The sequence below is a fragment of the Dendrobates tinctorius genome, unplaced genomic scaffold, assembly GCF_039654945.1.
Source record: "Dendrobates tinctorius isolate UK_male_01 unplaced genomic scaffold, ASM3965494v1 ptg000026l, whole genome shotgun sequence".
Classification (NCBI taxonomy): domain Eukaryota; kingdom Metazoa; phylum Chordata; class Amphibia; order Anura; family Dendrobatidae; genus Dendrobates; species Dendrobates tinctorius.
In genome coordinates, this window is record NW_027361694.1 from 12,830,261 (window position 1) to 12,851,186 (window position 20,926).

The window sequence follows — 20,926 nt, forward strand, 5'->3', positions numbered from 1 at the left end:
TCTGGGTCCGGCGCCTCCCATCTTCATGCGATGTCATCATCTTCCTTGCTTTGTGTCGTGGCTCCTGAGCAGGCATACTGATCTGCCCTGTTGAGGGCAGAGCCAAGTACTGCAGTGTACAGGCGATGGGCCTCTCTGACCTTTCCCAGCACCTGTGCACTGCAGTACTTGGTGACAGGTTCCCTTTAAACTCTATTGCTGTGCGGGCCTGCACAGCAATAATTAAAAGCCGCAAGCCAGTCGGAGGCTGCCATCTGAAGTCAGCGTGCACATCGCCGGCATATGATGTCATTGTCATTCACCAGCGAGCACGCGCTTGAAATGCCTGGGGTGGAAAGTCAGTGCAGGAGCGTGGCCAGGTAACGAGAAAGTGTTTTTGTTTTTTTATTGAAAGAAGCAAGCTCGGGACAGGATGGAGACATGGGGCAGGATTGGAGACATAGGGGGCAAAATGGAGACATGGGGGCAGGATGGAGACACAGGGTCAGGATGGGAGACACGGAGGCAGGATGGGAGACACAAGGGCAGAATGGAGATACACGGGCAGAATGGAGACACAGGGGGCATGATGTAGACACGGGGCAAGATGGAGACACAGGGGAAAGCTGGAGACACAGGGCAGAATGGAAACATGGGGCAGAATGAAGACATGGGGCAGGATGTAGACATGGGGCAGGATGTAGACACAGGGTAGGATGGAGACCCATTAGGAAGAAATATGGGGCAGGATGGAGACAGATGGGACAGGAATATGGGGCAGGATGTAGACAGATGGGGCAGGAATATTGGGCAGGATGGAGACAAGTGGGGCAGGATGGATATACATGGTGCAGGATCATGGGGCAGGATGGAGAAATGGGGCAGAATTGAGACACATGGTGCAGTATCATGGGGCAGGATGGATACGATGGAGGCAGATGTGGCAGGATCATGGGGCAGATGGGGCAGAATCATAGGGCAGATGGGGCAGGATCATGGGACAGATGGGGCAGGATCATAGGACAGATGAGGCAGGATGGGACATCACATGGGGTCAGAATGGATACTCATAAGGGAAGGATGGGAGAACATATGACTGGAGCCAGGAATAAGACACATACACATGGGGGCCAGGATGGGGGATATTATTACCATAGGGGCTAATTAAGGGATATTATTACTGCAGTGATGTATTTATTTTATTTTTTGAGGATACTGTTTTAAATGGAGGGAGGGACCTGTTACTGTGCAGAGTGACACTATGTCGCCTTTTTTTCTTCATCTGGTGTAGTGCAGAGGTGGGGAAAAAATTAAGTAATGTGTTCTGCAAGTGGTGCTCTAGATAACTGTTATTTCCTGCAGAGACGAGCCCTGGCTGGAAGAAGTGATGGCCGTCTATGCTGGATGAAGATGAAAAGTGAAGAAAAAGGACTTCACCTAGAGACATCAATGGTAAGTCAGTGTGTTACCTGTACACTGACACTATACACTGTATACTATATACAGAGGTCCTGTGTACAATGTCACCAGTGATCACTGTATTACCTTTACACTGACACTATATACAGAGCTCCTGTGTATAATGTCACTGGTAATCACTGTATTACCTGTACCAGGACACTGCATACTAAGTACAGATCTCCTGTGTATTTTTATTAATGATCAGTATTGTAGTATTCAGTCACTATGTGGTGGTAATGTTTTCTGGCCATGGTGTGGTGGTATTTGTTCCATCTATTTTCTGTTATTTGGTCACTATGTGGTGGTAATATGTTGTACAGTCATGGTGTGTGCAAATGTGGAGTTTTTCTGTGAGTGGGCGAGGGATAGTGGAAGGTTTGAGGGGTGGAGGCAGGGCTGGCGTGGAGCCTGGGAAGAGTCTCAAGGGGGCCATAAAAATGTTGCCAGTATGGGGCCCCTGAAATTCCTAGTGGCAGACCTGAATGGTCCAGTCATTACTATAATAAATAGGGGATTCCAAACAAGCTGCATGATCCAGTCATTAGCCAGCATCTGTCTAAGTACAGTTACCAAGAGCTATTGGGTGCATGGAGGATGTGGAGACAGATGGATAGGCAGGACCAGATTCTGAGCAAAAATTAAAAGAGGGAACAGAGAACAGATAGATTAGTGAAGACAGGTGATAGGCATGTCCAAAGAGATGTGTTTTTAAAGCACATTTAAAAATGTGGAGGCTAGGTCTGAAATGGATCATTTAGGGTAGTGCACTGCAGAAAACTGTCGTAGCACAAGAAAAATCTTGGAGACAGAGTTGCGAGGCTCGGATTATGGAGGATGTTAGTCTTTGATCAGTTGCGGAGAGCACAGTTAGGATGATAGACAGATGGTGGAGAAGATATAGGTTAGTGCTGAACTGTGAAGAGATATGTGGGTGAGAGATGTTTGCATTGTATTCTGTACTGAATGCGCTACAACTTGTGCAATGACTGTCACAAGGTGGAGGCATTGGGGAAGTGACAGGACCGAAATACAATCCTGCCTGCAGCATTCAGGCTAGATTGAAGAGGGAACAGTTTGGCTAGAGAGAGACCGATCAATAGAGAGTTGCAGTAGTCCAGATGAGAATGAATAAGAGTGATAGCAAGAGTTTTTGCAATTTCAAAGATCAGAAAAGGTCGGATTCTGGAGATATTTTTAAGTTGCAGGTAATATGAGAGAGTGAACAATTGGATATTGGGAATAAAGGAAAGTTCGGTGTCAAATATGACCCCACGACACTGAGCATGCTGCTTGGAAGTTTTGGTTGAACCACCCAAGACAGTTGCAATATCGGACATAGGTAGGTTTGTAGAGGGAAGAAACATGTGAAGTTTAATTTTGGAGAGCTTTGGTTTCAGATAGAGGGAGGACATGATGTTAGAGACAGCGGACAGACAATTCCTGGTATTTTGTATTACCGGGTGGGGATGATGTCAGGAGAAGATGTGTATAATTTGTTGTCATCAGAATATAGATGGTACTAGAAACCGAATCTGCTAATAATTTGTCCAATAGGGGCAGTGTATAGAGAGAAGTGGAGGAGGCTGAGGACTGAGCCTTGAAGTATCCAGATAATAAAGGGAAGATTATTGGAATAAGATCTGGTAAAAGACACAGTGATGGAATGGTCAGAGAGGTAGGAGGAGAAACAAGAGAGAGCAGTTTTTTTTGCGACCGACAGAGCGGAGCATAGTGATGAGGACCTGGTGATCCACAGTGTCAAATACAGAAAAAAAAGCTGAGGAGAAATAGGCGCAATAGGGTCTTACCTAATATTAAAGGACAATAAGGTGCAGGGAATTGCTCACCTGGTAAAGTTGTGCAACACACAACAAGGATCAAGCCTAAATTTGTCAACTGCTGCAGTTATATGAGTTAAAAAGTCAATGAAATACCAAAAGAGAAACAACAGGGAGGTCACATGTGCTGCAGATGAAGCGCCAAAAGAATGGTTCAGGATACAAAGTAGAATTGATGTGGTTTTATTATGAACACATTTCTAACTGTTCAGAATTCTTCATCTGGAAATAAACACATACAAACGAAACAACCACATAAAAAGGACACAACTTTATAGTAACAGACTCAAACAGGAAGCATATTCAAAAAGAGGATACAAATGATCACACGGAGTGTCAATGACTCATCAATGTAGTGTCAAGGACTTTGATACTGACAAACTGATGAGTCATTGACACTCAAGTTCATTTTTGGCCTCTATTTGAATATACTTCCTATTTAAGTCTGTTACTCTGACGGTATGTCCTTTGTATGTGGTTATATCCTGCTAAAAAGTCTGAAAAGTTCGAAACGCATTGATAATAAAACCACAACAAGTCTACTTTGCATCCTAGATCATTCTTTTGAATCTCAATCTCAGTAGTGTAGACTAACAACCTATCGTTTCTGAAAATGTCAAATATAGCAGAGAGATCCAGGAGAATAAGCAAATGGTAGCGGCCATAAGATTTAGCGGTTAGTAAATCATTTGAGACTTTAGTAAGGGCAGATTCAGTAGAGTGTAAAGAGTGATAACCAGATTGTAAAGGGTCAAGAAGGGCGTTATCTCAGAGATAGCAGATTAAACAAGAGTGGACTAATAAATCCAGGAGTTTAAAGATGAAGGGAAGATTAGAGACAAGTGTGTAGTTAGCTGTGCAGTTCTATTGTAGGGATGTTTTTTGGGGGTTATGACTACATGTTTGAATAAAGAGGAAAAGGTACCTGAGGAATAAGAGAGGTTAAATAGTTCAGTTAAGTGGGCAGTGACAGCTCGGGAGAGGTACTGAAGGAGATGCAAGGGAGTACTTTCATGAGTGTGGTTTATAGGTTGAGAAGAAGCTAGGAGCCCATAACAGGTTTAAAGGTGGAAAGTGAACTTGAGGTGCGTGAGGGAAGGAGATCCAGGCTCTGAGGAGATTATGCAAAAATGAACTGACGGAGATAGTTGATTTCTTCTAGGAAATAAGTTGCCAGATCGTCAGCACTGAGGTTGGTGATGGGGTCCTGTTCTTTCGGGCTCAGGAGGGACTGCAAAGTTGCAAAGAGTCGCTTTGGATTCTTGGCTAGTGATGTGATGAGCAGATATGGACTGGTACTGAAATTCAGCCCTAGCATTTGAAATCACACAGACCCATGCTGTCACTGTCCCCAAGCACCAGATGGGATATATTACTAATATTACCCTGAATGGAGGAAAGGAAGATTTCCTAAAAGACGAATATTTCTAATGATAACCGTGGCCTGCTGGGGTAAGTGATGGAGTCAGAAACTTTGAGTTTCGTCACAACTCTTAACAGTATGGGTGTCTTGAGAACACAGATTCTGTTAAGAATGTAGCAGACAAGGTGGCCCTTGACCAGACAGGCCCTTCTGGCATTTGCCAGAATTGCCAGATGGCCAGTCTGGCCCTGGTGATGAGGGTGGTGAAGGAGACTTGTTTGGCCAGATGAAGAGCAGGCTTATAAGTTTTAAGCATGAACTTATAGTGAATCAAAACTTCTCCTGAAAGTGATTTTGTCCATTGATGTTCGGCAGAACTGAAACAATGCTGGGGAACATGTGTTTGCAGCATGTGCCAGGGTAGATGTCATCTGTGTCAGGTTGTTTTGAACTTTTGACTTTCAGGCTCCATATCTTACCATCCACTACTGCTTCAAACTTGAAACCATCATTTTAAAGACAATCATCTTGGCTATGTCATATATAAAGTTGGCTTGCAGCTATTTAGCATATGATTAGTTATGCAGATCATTGTCATGTCACTGCATTGTTACTGTTTTGCTCCTAAAAATCTAAATATTAACTTTTATTATTTTAATATTTTGTAAATCCACCTCTGGGTTTCAATACTGCCTGAATCCTTCTGGGCATGCTCTCAATCAGATCCCAGGTCTATACTACCCATTCCCAGAGTTGGTGCATAATAGTCAACTCACTTGTATGTATACAGATTTTTCTTCAACTCTACCTACAAGTGTTCGATTGGGTTGAGGTCTGGGGATTGTGTGAGCCAAACCAGCACCTCTACTTTATTGTCTTTGAACCATTTCTTTGCCAATCTCAACATATGCTTCGGATCATTGTCCTGCTGGAACAATTTGTTGTCTTTTTCATATCCATAGTACTCGAGTGTACGAAGTAATTTGTCTTGTAGGATACGCACAAATAGCTCAGCATTAAGACCACCAATGATCCTGGTGAAACAACCCTAAATCATCAAAGAACTCTACATTTTCTTCAAATTTTCAATCCGTTAGCAGCTTTTTCCCTTGTTTCTTTCAGGTCCATTTGCACCCATCAGAATCTAGTCTATTGGCTTTCATCTCATCACTCCAAATCACCTGTTTCTAATCTTATAGTGTCAACTTTTTGTAGTTTTTTGCAAACTCGAGCTAACGCTTCTTATAATGATATTGAGCCACCATTCCAGACTTATGTAATGTGCATCCCATGGACATCTGTGATTTCACTATTACAAAGCATATGATCCACCTCCTCCGCAGTGTTTGTTCCACCAGAACTGATAGACTTTTGTGATGAGCCGACAGGTTGACTCCGATATTTTGCCTGGACGTCCACCTTTTGGCTTATGAATGGATGGACTTCATTTCATAGTTTTACAACTGTCATGGGTCTCACATGATGCATTTTGGCAATTTTGTTGGGAAATCTTCATGGCTGCGCCTCAATTTGAACCGGTGACCTTTCATGTGGGAATCAACCTAACAACATACTGAGCTATTAGCGAATGTGAGAACAGGTTGTAATTTGTAACATACATGAAGGAAAAGATTTTTCCACCATCAGGAGCAAAACAGTAACAATGCAGTCACCAGTTAGACATGACATGAATCTGCATAACCAATCATATGCTAAATAGTTCCAAATGAAGTTTATGTTTAAGACAGCCAAAATGATTGTCTACAAAATGATCATAATTTCACGTTCGAAGCAGTAGTGGATCGTGAGATATGGAGCCTGAAAGTCAAAAGCACAATACATTGTTACCTTCTTGATTGTCACTATATAATGTCACAACGCTGAGTATAGAAAAGAGACAGAGAAGAATGGAGATAAAGATGACTGTAGATCGTTCAACATCTTCTGGGTACTGTAGACACGTATATTTGTTTATGTGTGTTAAGTGAGGGGGGGGTGTCCTGAGCGGGGAGGCACGTCTTAACAGAGAAGAAAAGAAGATTGTGATCACAAAGCAGGAGAGTAGAGTTAGTAAAGTCATATGCAGAGCAGATCTGGAAGAAGACCAGGTCCAGAGTATTCTCATCTTCAATTGTAGGAGAGTTAGTAAGCTGCTAAAGGCCAAAGAAGGAGGCTAGCGAAAGAAAATGAGTGGCAGATGGGGAAAGCTGATTATCAAGAGGAATGTTAAAGTCCCCTATGAGGAGAGTGGGAATGTCCCAGGACAGAAAGCGTGGAAGCCAGGTGGCAAAGTAATCAAAAAACTGATTGGTTTTGCCTGGAGGGTGATACACAACTGCCACGCGCAGGCAGAAGGGTTTCAATGGGTATAACGGAGTGAACTTCAAAGGAAGAAAACATAACTAAGGGGACTGGGGGATAACCTGGAAAGCACATTGTGAACAGAAATCCTTATAAAAAACAAGTCCTTATATTCCTACATTGGCTGAAAAAAGAAAAGTTATGTCTTTGGTTATTAACCTACTGTAGCTACAACATTTGTTATGAAGTCCTTCTGTGTTTTTATGTTTTCTTTGTATTAAGCAATGTAATTTGTGTTATAATTGATTAATCAGCGACACAAATGTCACATCCTACCCCTACAAAGGGGCATGAGTGTTCTTTCTGTATGTTATACCTGAAGAAAGTTAATCCAAGTCTGAAACATGTTGTTTTCTTAAAATAAAACAATTTCTTTGCATCTGGGTCATCACAACATTCTTGGTAGTGCCCAAACACCACTGCTGTTTTCTCTCTATTTCTTTGATCCTCCTATCCAACCTTCAGGTGTGATTGCAGTAGCTGGAGCAAGCAACACTTCATTGTTTGGTCCTATGAGCAGATCGGAGTTTTGTAGGGCACAACTCGTCCAGGTGAGCAATTCACATCCCACCACCTTCCCAATGACCCTGCAGTGTCACACAATTAGCAATACGTTTTACTTTGCTTTCTCTGGTAGGTTAACATTTGCAGTGGTATCGTGGGGTGATTATAAGGTAATGAATCAGTATCGAAAGGTCTTCTGCTAGAATAAGATGTTTAATTTTGGCAATGTTCCTTAGTAGGAAAAATGAAGACTTATCGTTGGCCGACATTTGCCTGTTGAGTGACAGTTTCAGCATTTTGCTGTTAGGCACTGATGTCTGACCAAAAGAACCTCAGCACTGTCAGGGTATAGCTTTGGTTAGCTGGCATTAATTGATTCTTGCAGTTCAGCTTGGCATAAATTCACAGCTGGAGATGGGTCACTATATCCTGGCCTGAATGTCAAATATATTTGTGTATCATGGGCACAGCAGTGATTTGCCAGACCATAGTTCTGAATTACTTTGCCTAATGGCAGCATCTAAATATGCAAACAACATTGGGTACAGAACTACACCCTGTGGTAATCCGGATTTTATGGGAACTGGAATGAATGATGAGGAGCAAATAGATACTCTTTGTGACTTCTCAGCCATCAAGGAACTGAACCACTGAAGAACTGTGCCGTCAAATCTGCACAATTCCTTAAGGATGTGTATTAGGACATGATATCAAGGTCAAATGTATTGAACGTTGTAGAAAGATCTAGTAGGCTGCTGCACTCATGTGTAGATGATTTAGCCCTCTTAGGAGTGCAGATTCAGTGCTGTGACTTTTTCCGGAAGCAGACTAGAAAGGATTATAGATGCAATCATCTGACAGTCTGCAGTATAGTGGTATAGCGACAGCCTTTTCTATGGCTTTCCCCACGAAGAACAGGTTAGCACAGGTCTGTAGTTGCTCATAACATCCAGATCCATTAAAAAAAGCTTCTTAAAGACAGACTTGATGTCTGCTTCTTTCAGTAGATCAGGCAATATCCCACAATTCATAGAACAGTTAACTACAGTCATGGCCAAAAGTTTTGAGAATGACACAAATATTAATTTTTACAAAGTCTACTGCTTCATTTTTTCTAATGGCAATTTGCATATACTCCAGAATGTTATAAAGAGTGATCAGCTTAACAGCAATTACTTGCAAAGTCAATATTTGCCTAGAAAATGAACTTTATCCCCCAAAACACATTTCAACATCATTGCAGCCCTGCCTTAAAAGGACCAGCTAACATCGTTTCAGTGATTGCTCCATTAACACAGGTGTGGGTGTTGATGAGGACAGGGCTGGAGATCAATCTGTCATGATTAAGTAAGAATGACACCACTGGACACTTTAAAAGGAGGCTGGTGCTTGGCATCATTGTTTGTCTTCTGTTAACCATGGTTATCTCTAAAGAAACACATGCAGTCATCATTGCACTGCACAAAAATTGCCTAACAGGGAAGAGTATCGCAGCTAGAAAGATTGCACCTCAGTCAACAATCTATCGCATCATCAAGAACTTCAAGGAGAGAGGTCCCCTTGTTGCCAAAAAGGCTCCAGGGCGCCCAAGAAAGACCAGCAAGCGCCAAGACCGTCTCTTAAAAGTGTTTCAGCTGCGGGATCGGGCTACCAGCAGTGCAGAGCTTGCTCAGGAATGGCAGCAGGCAGGTGTGAGTGCATCTGCACGCACTGTGAGGCGGAGACTCTTGGAGCAAGGCCTGGTCTCAAGGAGGGCAGCAAAGAAGCCACATCTCTCCAGGAAAAGCATCATGGACAGACTGATATACTGCAAGAGGTACAGGGAGTGGACTGCTGAGGACTGGGGTAAAGTCATTTTCTCTGATGAATCCCCTTTTCGATTGTTTGGGACATCTGGAAAACGGCTTATTCGGAGAAGACCAGGTGAGCGCTACCACCAGTCTTGTCTCATGCCAACTGTCAAGCATCCTGAAACCATTCATGTGTGGGGTTGCTTCTCAGCCAAGGGAATGGGCTCTCTCTCAGTCTTGCCTAAAAACACAGCCATGAATAAAGAATGGTACCAGAATGTCCTCCAAGAGCAACTTCTCCCAACTGTCCAAGAGAAGTTTGGCGATCATCAATGCCTTTTTCAACATGATGGAGCACCTTGCCATAAAGCAAAGGTGATAACTAAATGGCTCAGGGAACAAAACATAGAGATTTTGGGACCATGGCCTGGAAACTCCCCAGATCTTAATCCCATTGAGAACTTGTGGTCAATCAAGAGACGGGTGGACAAACAAAAACCTTCAAATTCAGACAAAATAAAAGCATTGATTTTGCAAGAATGGACTGCTATCAGTCAGGATTTGATCCAGAAGTTGATTGAGAGCATGCCAGGGAGAATTGCTGAGGTCCTGAAGAAGAAGGGTCAACACTGCAAATATTGACTTGCTGCATTAACTCATTCTAACTGTCAATATAACCTTTTGTTACTCATAATATGATTGCAATTATATTTCTGTATGTGATAAAAACATCTGACAAACACACATAAAAACCAGAGGGCAGCAGATCATGTGAAAATATAATATTTGTGTCATTCTCAAAACTTTTGGCCATGACTGTATATTCTTGGTTTCCAAAACATGCAGGTCAGGACATTCCAGTGACGTCAGGTGTAGGTCCAGGACTTATGTTGTTCTGCAAAGACACTGGAGAATTGTTATGATCTCTGGAGTACCTAGCAGATCAAATTTCAAACATCAAGTTGAGGTTTTAATATTACCATTGATGTCATTTTGTTAAGTGACTTGGAGACCGGATATCAGAAAATTTGTCCACAAAGTAATGTGCAAATCTTTCACAGAGTTGTTGTGATGATGGAATAGTAGGTTTTAAGCAATCAGGGTTGCAAAATTTACCTACTGTAAAGAGCAGCTGTGCTGTCCTGTTGCTTGAATTTGCTATCTCTTGTGACAAAAAGACATATATTTCCTTGTTTATGGTTGATTGCTAGTTCCAGAGGTGGAGTGCCAATTTATGTTTAACCTGTAGGGACTGGCATTTTTGCCACTGATGTGCAAGCTTCCTTTTATAAGGTCCTTGATTGAGAGGTTAATCGAAGGTCTATGATGTTTTGGAGTGAAGTTTTTGGTATACCAGAAAGCAATTACATCAAATGTATAGGACATTGCTACACTAGATAGTTAAGGTCTGAAGAAGTATCAATCTATCCCTTGAAATGGAGGTCGTTCCGAATATCTTGGGGTGATAATCCTTTAATAATCTTATTTTTTATTGTTTGTCAGTTTTGGCAGCAGGAGAGTTGAATGAGAAATCGATAGTGTGATAGTAAGACCATATAATTGGGCATACTGCTACATTTAAGATCTCCAGTCCTGTCTGAAATATCAAATCCAGAGAGTGACCCTTTTAGGTGAGTGGCTGAGTGGACTGCTTGATAGAGACCTAGTTCGCTACCCATTACCATTGCCATTTTTTCTTTTACAGTACATTTTGCACAAATATAAAATTAACTTTTGAGAATCGCAGGCCACGATACAGTTGTGGCCAAAAGTATTGACACCCCTGCACTTTTGTCAGATAATACTCAGTTTCTTCCTGAAAATTATTGCAAACACAAATTCTTTGTTATTATTATCTTCATTAAATTTGTCTTAAATGAAAAAACACAAAAAGAATTGTCCTAAAGCCAAATTGGATATAATTCCACACCAAACATAAAAAAGAGGGTGGACAAAAGTATTGGCACTGTTCGAAAAATCATGTGATGCTTCTCTAATTTGTGTAATTAACAGCACCTGTAATTTACCTGTGGCACCTAACAGGTGTTGGCAATAACTAAATCACACTTGCAGCCAGTTGACATGGATTAAAGTTGACTCAACCTATGTCCTGTGTCCTTGTGTGTACCACATTGAGCATGGAGAAAAGAAAGAAGACCAAAGAACTGTCTGAGGACTTGAGAAACCAAATTGTGAGGAAGCATGAGCAATCTCAAGGCTACAAGTCCATCTCCAAAGACCTGAATGTTCCTGTGTCTACCGTGCGCAGTGTAATCAAGAAGTTTAAAGCCCAAGGCACTGTGGCTAACCTCCCTAGATGTGAACGGAAAAGAAAAATTGCCAAGAGATTTCAACACAAGATTGTGCGGATGTTGGATAAAGAACCTCGACTAACATCCAAACAAGTTCAAGCTGCCCTGCAGTCCGAGGGTACAACAGTGTCAACCCGTACAATCCGTCGGCATCTGAATGAAAAGGAACTGTATGGTAGGAGACCCAGGAAGACCCCACTTCTTACCCCAAGACATAAAAAAGCCAGGCTGGAGTGTGCCAAAACTTACCTGAAAAAGCCTAAAATGTTTTGGAAGAATGTTCTCTGATCAGATGAGACAAAAGTAGAGCTTTTTGGGCAAAGTCATCAACATAGAGTTTACAGGAGAAAAAAAGAGGCATTCAAAGAAAAAAACACGGTCCCTACAGTCAAACATGGCGGAGGTTCCCTGATGTTTTAGGGTTGCTTTGCTGCCTCTGGCACTGGACTGCTTGACCGTGTGCATGGCATTATGAAGTCTGAAGACTACCAACAAATTTTGCAGCATAATGTAGGGCCCAGTGTGAGAAAGCTGGGTCTCCCTCAGAGGTCATGGGTCTTCCAGCAGGACAATGACCCAAAACACACTTCAAAAAGCACTAGAAAATGGTTTGAGAGAAAGCACTGGAGACTTCTAAGGTGGCCAGCAATAAGTCCAGACCTGAATCCCATAGAACACCTGTGGAGAGATCTAAAAATGGCAGTTTGGAGAAGGCACTAATATCAAGGACCTGGAGCGGTTTGTCAAAGAAGAATGGTCTAAAATTCCAACAGAGCATTATAAGAAACTCATTGATGGTTACCGGAAGCAGTTGGTCGCAGTTCTTTTGGCTAAAGGTTGTGCAACCAAGTATTAGGCTGAGGGTGCCAATACTTTTGTCTGGCCCATTTTTGGAGTTTTGTGTGAAATGATCAATGTTTTGCTTTTTGCTTCATTCTCTTTTGTGTTTTTTCATTTAAGACAAATTAAATGAAGATAATAATACCAAAGAATTTGTGATTGTAATCATTTTCAGGAAGAAACTGCGTATTATCTGACAAAATTGCAGGGGTGTCAATACTTTTGGCCACAACTGTATATGTGCGATGTGTAAGGTTGTCAAGTTGGACTACTAGTAAAACAGGTATTCAAAAACAGACAGGCAGTTGTTTACTTTTTTTTCTTATGGTTTTTATTTTAACAAAATTCAACCCTCTTCACAAAATTGATTAAATAAAAAATTCTAGGAAGATACACAACCAAAAAGCCAGTACCTGCAGGGAGCTGTATTGGTGTGGTGTACAAGCATGTAAATGTATGTAGTAAAACAAATGTGCAAAAAAATTTTTTGTGACAAGCACACTTTATGTAGACAGTTGCAGTTAAATGTCTTTAGTTTGTGGATTTTTTTGTATTTTTTTTTTTTATTATTCCCCCTTCAAAGAATTGCACAAGAAATGAAAATAAAAGGTCACAGTCGCATGTGCTTAGCAAACACACCGCCTGACACCGATTTCAGATTTTTCTTCTGTGGCTTGGTGCTGCTTTCTAGAGCATGAAGATAGAGGGAAATAATTGGTAAAGGCACCAAATCACTGATCAATCACACTTAAAGGGACACTGTCAGCACAGAATGACTGTTCACACCAAGAACAGATGCTTGGTGCTTCATGGTGGGGCCCATCATTTAAATACACCTTTCCACATGATTGTTTTTCCCTCAATCTCTACCCTTCTCTGTCTCTATGAAGCAAGGGCTGTCAATCAAATAATGAAGGGGGTGAAGATGGAGGGAAAACAAGCTTTATGGAAGGTGCATTTAAATGATTGGCCCTGCCATGAAGCACCAAGCATCTGTACTTGGTTTGAACAGTTATTCTGTGCTGACACAGTCCCTTTAAGCCCCCATACACTTTTAGCTGCTGGCAAAAATGTTATGATCTCTGGGGTACCTAGCAGGTCAAATTTCAACCATCAAGTTGAGGTTTTAATATTGAAAAATGATGTAATTTTTTTATTTAACTTGGATGCAAAACCAAGCACTCATGTGTATGGAAGAGCCAGCTAAGATGGCTATCGGCTGAATGATCAACCAAAGCCTTGTTCGGCTGACAACTCTTTAATTTGTATGGGGAGTCTTTAGACTTGCACTGCTGCTGGCACCTCTTCTATCCCTCCCTTCCCTAACAATTACATTTCTGTATTATTCGCAAAGTCCTAAACTCATCATCTTCCTTCCAGCTGTGAGCTTCGATGTCCTCTCACCTTACTACAGGATTCATCTTACTATAAGACACATTCAGCATTCAAAATGAAGAAAATAGGAAGTACATATTTCCTACTAATTAAAACTTCCCTGGGGGTGTAAAGAAGTGGAGGGGTCAATATAAATTTTTTTAATGCACTATGGTAGGATAGGGAGGTTATTGATCTATTGTTATTGTTTCTGTGCAGAATATAGATTTACAGCTTGCACATTATGCACACTACAGTGCACACATACAGTATACACAACACTGCTGCATACTTTACACAGTACATTGCACACACAGCTCTGCTGTATATACACACATATTTCTGTCACACCATGACTGTATGGGATTAGGGAAGGCGCCCTTACTTAGGACTTACTAAAGGGAAGGAGTTTTGGGCCATCAACCTTACTGTTCTCTTGTTATTCCCTAAGCTGTCCCTTCCTCCTCCTCCAGGAGGCCTGGGACAGAAATGCTAGTGTACTAACAGGTAAAACAGACAGGAATAACATAAAGCAACCAACATACAAAAACACTCACCAAAGGTAATGAGGTATATAGGGAAGAATAGGAAGGTACCAACCAAATGGGAATAGGACAATGAAGAAAGCATACACCCAAAATCAGCAGACAACAATCTCCAGCAGCAACAACAATCTCCAAGGTGCTAGGAAGCAAAGATTTCACTGGCAAGGAAGAGAAAGTCTAACTAGATTTTATAAGGAGAGGAAATGAACATGTCAGAAACAACTGTGAGAAGGAACTGCAAGTTTCTAAACAGTATAGAAACGGCCATTAACCTCTTCAGCACCTAAGGAAACTAAATCAACAAAATACACACAGCACAGTTAAAACACACACAGCTCAGCTATGTACTGAGGCAGTGACCCCTGTTACAGTTAGGGGGCACTGTATGTTCTCCCCAGGATATGCACAGAGGCATATGAGGGACATAGGACTGCATGGCAGTCATGGGAGTAGCTATGACTGCTATGCAGACTAAAATAATAAAATAAAGTGTTAGCCTTCGACATGTTGGTGTCCAAGGCAGATGTAGGGAAAACTTGCTATGGATGAATAAGTGTACTGAAACAGACTCCAGTATGATAGTGTTGCAGTCTGTTTCATTCCAGGTTCAGGTTTTCCATGTAGTGGAAGCCACAAGTCTCTTTGTTAAAAACTGTGCAGGAAAGGGTTGGTTTTTTTTACTGTGACTCAGGAGTCCGAGGAGTCTCAGGTGTGTCAGGGCTAGAGAGAGTTGGTGTCAGCTACTGTGCAGAGCAATTGGTGTGTTGCAGAGCACGGCCTGTGTGAGTGAACACAGGACAATGCAGAGCCAACAGGCCTGGAACCCCCCCCCGGTGGTGCTGCCGACCACAGTGACTGGTAACAGAGGTAAACTGTCCTGTGCCTGTACGAGGACCAGCGTCTTTAACTGCTGCAAACAAGATGATAATAGGCACTGTGTACGGCTGTGAGTAGAGACATTGATACGGCGTGCAGACACCCACGGGAACTGGTCAGAGGAGGACTGGAGTGTAGTGTCTGTATAACAGAAGGAAGCCATGTAGTATGTAGTGCTATGAACTGGTGTGAATGGAAAACTAGTACTATGCAGTGATTTTATATGCACTTGTGTGTGAAGTGGGCCCTTTAATGTTGAAAGGAAACACATTAAAGATGTTTTATGTTTGAACTCTGTGGGTCCCTGCCTCATCACTGCGTACAGTGCTACTGCAGCACTACAATACATTACCCCATTTTTCCTTCCAGACATGTGACTGGTCCCATGACCTGAAAAGTCATTCATCTAGCCACGATCTGTAGCATCTATACAGATTTAGAGATGTGCAGCTTCTCTCCTGCCCTGCACAAGTAAGATAGATGCTTTGGAGCAGTAGAAGAGCGAACAGTTCTCTTAGTACCAGCGTTCTGAGGAATCTGCCTCAAGGCTATTAAAGCTATAAAACACACACTTCAAAAGAAGCATTTAGCTATACAAATATTGTCCATAAAGAAGCAATGTTCGATAGAATACAATTCAAATTGCGCTTGTTAAAATCCCCATTAACATGGGCTGACAGAAATGGAATGGGGACCCGTCGATTGTAAATATGATTGTTCTATACCCATGCAGAATGAGTGTAGGGCATAAAAACAATTACAATAAATCTATTAACTAAAAAGTGTGACACACTGTAGAGAGTTTTATAGTACTAGGTGTCAGGTGAAGATTATCTTGTAGAGGGTTACCGTATGTGAAGAGGAGAACAAAAGAGGTAAAAATCTGTCTGGAGTCATCAGATCCAAAAGGACTATTTTTGACAGACATGGTGTTAGCCACTTCATCCAGCAGATTCAAAAGAAACCCCGATCTTCACTCTTTCGCCCCCTATTCAGGAATTTGGACTTAACATCCTGGTTTGCATCCTCAAAGTAACTGCTTGCTGGATCAGAAAGCCTTCTGAAAGTATGGATGAACTAGCTGTGTAACTAAAAGAACGAGGGACAGAATCAAAAAGCAATGTCAGACAAGCTAAGGTGAGACTAGGGGGATCGCTGAGACAGAAAGAGTATGGGACACAAGCCAGATCAAGAATATTTATTATTTATTTATTTTACTCACTTAAATAGCACCATTAATTCCACAACACTTTACAGACATCACCACTGTCCCCGTTGGGGCTAACAATCTAAATTCCCTATCATTATATTTTTGGAGTGTGGGAGGAAACCTGAGTACCAGGAGGAAACCCACACAAACATGGGGAGAACATACAAACTCCTTGCAGATGTTTTCCTTTGTGGAATATGAACACAGGACCACAGCACTGAAAAGCAACAGTGCCAACCACTGTGCCACCATGTTCATGAATACAGCAGTCGAACAGCACCAGAGAACAGGGAGTAAACCAAGCACAATAACTGGAAACTCCCAGCAGCTTCCCTGCACCATCCTATGACATTGGCTATGAGGTCTCCATTATCACCACCTGTACAGTTGATAAGGCAGCATGAAGCAGCAGAAGCCAATGAATGGGCTAGATGAAGAGAATAGCAGTAGACTATGAGGGGAGAGGTAAATTCACCACTCAGTTGAGTTGAGAGTGGAGTGGGGAAGTACAAAAGTGGGAGGCCACGGAAAAGGTTTGAAGAAGATTGCAGTACTGTAGATGGGAATCTGGAGAATTTGTGAGGCTGTTAATTGCGATTGAGAGGTCTAGAGAGGGGGTTAGTAACTGAGCTACTTGGAAGGTAAAAAATACAGTTAAATGCATGTTTAGTTTTGGAAGGCAGAAAGAAAAAGTACAATATTCTACTAAACTTGAACGTTTGTTACTTGTATTTTCTCTTACATTGTAAGCAGGGTCAATTGCCAATAAATTGCTGTTTGATTTTGTCAGTTTATGTACCATCTCTTCTAAATATTAAAGTACTTATTTATTTTACTCAAATACATAGTGCCATTAATTCCACAGCGCTTTACAGACATTTTTGGCTCTGTCCTCGATGGGGCTCACAATCTAATTTCCCTATCAGTATAGGTCCCGTTACATTTAGCGATGCACCAGCGATCCCGACAACGATACGACCTGGTCAGGATCGCTGGTGCATCGCTAAATGGCAGATCTCACCAGTGACGCAGCGATGCTCGGCGGTAGTTACTCACCTGTCACACGCAGCGATGATGACTTCCGCCCGCGTCCATGGACCAGGACGATCTCGCGTGATAAGCGATATCCAGCGGGGGGGCCGGTCGGAGGTAACTGTCACATGTAGCGAGATCGCTGTTGCGTCACAAAATCGGTGACGCTTTAGCGATATCGCTATGTGTAAAAGGCCCTTATGTCTTTGGAGTGTGTGAGGAAACTGGAGAACCCGGAGGAAACCCACGGAAACACGGGGAGAACATGCAAACTGCTTGCAGATATTGTTCTTGGTGGGATTTGAACCCAGGCCCCCAGCACTGTAATGCTGCAGTGCTAGCCACTGAGCCACCAGTCATTTAACCATAATCAAAATACTAGCCATAGTATACTTTAATTTTCACATTCATTTTGCGGTATAAAAGTCATTTATAGTCATTGTGCATTATGTACAGCTTACCTGTAGACATGCCGGAGCTCTTCCCTGTGGCTTATTCACATCAACAGCCACTAGTTGCCAGCCACCACTAGCATCTTCATGAAACATCTTAAGAAGAAATAAAAAAAGTCTTTTAATATAGACACATATTAAAATGCTGTAAAAACATTTCAAAGAAGAGCAAATTAAAATGTTTTTATTTAAGACTCATTGCAATCCTACTGGCAGAGAAATACACTTGATTCATTTAAATTTACTACACATAATAAGAAACAAGAAGGCCAGGTCTGAGGACCAACAATAGTTTTTGGGATAAGTGCAAATACTATTTTAAATATGGTAACATTTGTAGATATACAGTATTTCCTATAAAATGTATTAAGTGGGACATGGACTGATTGTTGTGGCAGACTGGAAGATTGGCCTGCAAAAAAACTGGAATTGAAAAGAAATGATTCTGAGGGTTCATCCTCTATCTATACAGAACAGTGTATATGCAAAAGCAAAAAACGCAGTGGGTGTGTTTGAAAGGCGTTGCGCTGTCCATCCTCTACATGGATTACTTTTTTCTACAGCTGTCCTTAAATTTTTCAGAATAAAATTTGAAATTTTATGAAGCTGGATTTTTCGCCTTTTCACTGTTATACTGTTACAGTTTACATACATACATTTATTATATTGAATCTTTGCAAATAAACGACACATCATCCATAAGACATAATACATTTCATGTGGACCAAACATGAGAAGTATGTCCTATCAGTAAATGAGCGCAGTAGGCTTCACGTGAATATGACCTCTTCTGGACCAGATTAAGTTAGAACCAGAATCTATTAGTTGGTCATTTGTCACGCTGATGGTTTGGTCCATCCTTGAATCAGAGAAACTTTTGGAGAGGGAGCTTCCCCTCTGGACAAAGGCTAAGCTTTTTGCCTGGAGTTAAAAAATTAAGCCAATTCCAGACTGGAACTTGGATTGGAGTCAAGGTAAATACCGTATATAAAGTTCAACTGAGGGCAATAAAACAGAAGTAAAAAATGGCAAACATGGCCATTTGTATGAAGATGGAGTACAACTGCCTGTGGTTTGGTGAATACATACTGTAGATATTTTTAGGAATAACAGCATGGACCGCTGGACAGAAAGTTAAATGATCTGAAAGGAAAGACAAGTGACACTGGCAAGAGTTGAATTAATCTAGGTCTGAATAAATGATCTGTGGGAGGATGAGTAATTTACAAGAACCATTGAGCTGATTCATATATGCAGTGAAACGTAGGAGACAAAACAACAGTAACCACATGTGCTCTCATTGCATTATTTATAGTTATGCTTAAAGGGAACAATTTTGCCTAATAATAATATACAGACAACTCTTGAAATTGTTCCAGAATATAAAGTATTTCTCCCAGAAAATTATTATAATTACATATGTTTTGTTATACTCATGTTTATTTCCTTTCCGTGTATTGGAGCAACACAAAAAAACAGGGAAAAAAAGGCACATTGGACATAATTTCAATTAAAACCCCAAAAATGGGCGGGACAAAATTGTTGGCACCCTCAGCTTAATATTTGGTTGCACACCCTGTGGAATAAATAACTGTAATCAATCGCTTCCTATAACAAGCTTCTTACACTTCTAAAATGGAATTTTGGACCGCTTGTCTTTTACAAAATGCCCCTGGTCTCTCATACTTGAAGGGTGCTTTTTCCTAAAAGAAATTTTAAGATCTATACACGGGTGTTCAATGGGATTTAGATCCGGACTCATTGCTGGCAACTTATATGCTGCGTGTCACAAAGGGGAGGTAGCTGTTTTTTTGTTTTAAAAGCATTAATGTGCTGGTCAATGGATATTAAGAAATAAAGTGTGGTATGAAAAGATCGATTATAGATAGTCCCAATATGGACAACAGTGAGATATATTAGCTTCTACAGGAAGCATTCTCATAGAATAGTGGGGGTAATTAGTACAGTTTCTGATAGGAATTATATCCCAGTAAGGGAGATTATCAGAGTACAAGTGATATACTCAAAGTAGATAGGTGGTAATGTAGGAGTGATACACAAGGGATTAATTCAGTATATCAGGTTATGTGAAACCACACTCTCTATAACTTTGGAAACCTATGATGGTGTCAATATAATAATTCAAAAAGATTTACGGCCACTATTCCCCTCAATATTTATCTATGAGCTCTCATTAATGACTACTGTATCAATTAGTTGGAATAAATAATCAAATGATCTATATCTCTTACAGTATGGGAAAAGATTTATATAATATTGGCCACCACAGAATTTGTACTTTTAATAGAGCACTTTAAGTACATTTACATTAAAACAACCAATAAAAGTTTTTTTTATGTTTGAGAATCTTCAGTTAGGAGTTATTTGCCTTTGCCAATTTGTAAATAATATAGTGTGTTACAAAAGTGTTGGGACTTGGGTCCTTAACAGGTCCCTAGAACTAGGGGTACCCTAGTCTATCCCTGTCCCCTGGATTACTCCTGAAGTTGGAGATGCCGGGTTCTACCCTGATCTGCCCCTTCCTCCAGTGTAGTGGGAAGCTGAAGTGTATAGGAACACACTAACCAAAAGAACAAGGGAAGATGGACAGGGATAAATTAAAATGCCAACCAGACAAAACACACACAAAAAATAACAGACTAGGACACAGGGAAGTTAACAGGAGAAACTAAATATGAGAGGATGAGGATGTGCATACAGACAAAACTACAAGCATCAATCTCCTGAACAATCTCCAAATACTGTACCAACTCAAACCTCAAACTACATCTCCAACTCCAAAAACAGGCAGTAAGAACTAAAACTGGCAATACCTAAGTGCCAGATACGAGCATATATAGCAGTGGGGAGTAGCCAACACTGAACAGCTAAGACAATGCAAGTAGGAAAGCTCCAGAAGCTTCAACTGAACAAATTAATCCTTGCACTACTAGCAAGGAAAAAAACTGCACTGTTTAATACAATGATG

The 20,926-nt window shown here is 41.2% G+C and overlaps 1 protein-coding gene across 4 annotated transcripts in view; it reads right to left on the bottom strand.

Moving 5' to 3' along the window:
* NALCN (sodium leak channel, non-selective) overlaps positions 1-20,926 on the bottom strand; it is an 871,910-nt gene that overhangs the window by 496,231 nt on the left and 354,753 nt on the right. For all 4 annotated transcript variants that reach the window (XM_073569511.1, XM_073569510.1, XM_073569508.1 and 1 more), the window contains one exon: positions 17,947-18,033. In XM_073569511.1, the coding sequence (XP_073425612.1) occupies positions 17,947-18,033 (87 nt within the window). The remainder of the gene's footprint in view (positions 1-17,946; positions 18,034-20,926) is intronic.